This window comes from Octopus bimaculoides, chromosome 4 (assembly GCF_001194135.2).
Source record: "Octopus bimaculoides isolate UCB-OBI-ISO-001 chromosome 4, ASM119413v2, whole genome shotgun sequence".
NCBI classification, from domain to species: domain Eukaryota; kingdom Metazoa; phylum Mollusca; class Cephalopoda; order Octopoda; family Octopodidae; genus Octopus; species Octopus bimaculoides.
In genome coordinates, this window is record NC_068984.1 from 86,781,322 (window position 1) to 86,783,042 (window position 1,721).

A 1,721-nucleotide genomic window follows, 5' to 3' on the forward strand; every position below is an offset into this window, starting at 1 on the left:
TTCTGTAATTTCAACCAATCACTGACGTCCATTCAGCCAATATACATTAAGCGCCGACTACATAAACAAACGATTCTGAAACAATTAACCCTAACCCTAACCCTAGGGTTAGGGTTAGGGTTAGGGTTAAAGCAAATTTAAAATGAAAAAAGCAAATAAAACGAAGAATCGTTTGTTTATGTAGTCGGCACTTTAATGTATATCGGCTGAATGGACGTCAGTGATTGGTTGAAATTATCGAAATAAGACAATTTTTTACATGAAATAAATTCGAATACAAAAATATTTTTCTGTTCTATAACACAAAATAGATAAGTATACGAAGTTTGAAAGTCTTTCGGTACCAAAAACACTACGTAAAACATTAATGAAAAATGTGGCCCCCGTTTTAAAAAAGATCCTAATTTTCTTAAGCCTGGTACTTATTGTTCTCTTTTGCTGAACAATTAAGTTATGGGGACATAAACACACCAACACTGGTTGCCAAGTAGAGGTGCTAGACAAACACAGACACAAAGACACGCACACAAGATATATATATATATATATGACAAGGTGTTTTCAATTTCTGTCAATCAAATTCACTCACAAAGCTTTGGTCTGCCCATGGCTATAGTAGAAGACACTTGCCCAAGGTGCCACACAGAGGGAGTGAACCTGGAACCATGTGGTTGGGAAGCAAGCTTCTTACCACACAGTCATGCCTGCACCTATATTATATACCAATATATTTTTTGTTGTGGAATGTCTCATGTTTGAAACTACTTTTGTTGCAAAAGTCAAGTTTATTGAGGAAATGGGACTTGTATGAAAAAAAAAAAAATCTTTTAGATATTTAACATCATTATTGAGAATAACCATGAAATTTAGTTTTGCAGTAAAAGAATTAATGATTATTAAAATAAGAGAACACAATCACAATTAAAATAAAATCTTACCTTTGTAATCATTATATGTTCCATAAGCAAAAAGGTTAAAGAGTCGAAAATAAGGGGCTGTTTGTTCATCATGTTCCAGCTATTCGAAAAATACATAAACAAAACAATTAATTTAATCATATCAAACTGAACAGAATAACATCTACATAATCATCATTGCTTTTAAAGTCCATTTTCTATGGCCTGATGCCGTTCCTGTCGTCAACCTTCACCCGTTTCCAAGTATGGTAACATTTCTCCATGATTAGACATGTTTTTATGGAAGACTGGAGATGAAGGAACACCAATTGCTTGATGGTGATACTCATTTACAGCAATCATGCAATGTCAAGGCAAGGACACAGTAAAACAAACACACACAGACACACACATATATATTGTTGGCACTCCGTCGCTTACGACGTTGAGGGTTCCAGTTGATTCGATCAATGGAACAGCCTGCTCGTGAAATTGACGTGCAAATGGTTGAGCACTCCACAGACATGTGTACCCTTAACGTAGTTCTCGGGGATATTCAGCGTGACACAATGTGTGACAAGGCTGACCCTTTGAATTACAGGCACAACAGAAGCAGGAAGAAAGAGTGAGAGAAAGTTGTGGTGGAAGAGTACAGCAGGGTTCGCCACCATCCCCTGCCAGAGCCTCGTGGAGCTTTAGGTATTTTCGCTCAATAAACACTCACAACGCCCGGCCTGGGAATCGAAACCACGATCCTGTGACTGCGAGTCTGCTGCCCTAACCATATCATATATATATACGTGTATATATATATATATATATATA

The 1,721-nt window shown here is 36.8% G+C and overlaps 1 protein-coding gene across 4 annotated transcripts in view; it reads right to left on the bottom strand.

Moving 5' to 3' along the window:
* LOC106870224 (COP9 signalosome complex subunit 7b) overlaps positions 1 to 1,721 on the bottom strand; it is a 28,030-nt gene that overhangs the window by 17,559 nt on the left and 8,750 nt on the right. For all 4 annotated transcript variants that reach the window (XM_014916238.2, XM_052967203.1, XM_014916237.2 and 1 more), the window contains one exon: positions 939 to 1,017. In XM_014916238.2, coding sequence (XP_014771724.1) covers positions 939 to 1,017 — 79 coding nt within the window. The remainder of the gene's footprint in view (positions 1 to 938; positions 1,018 to 1,721) is intronic.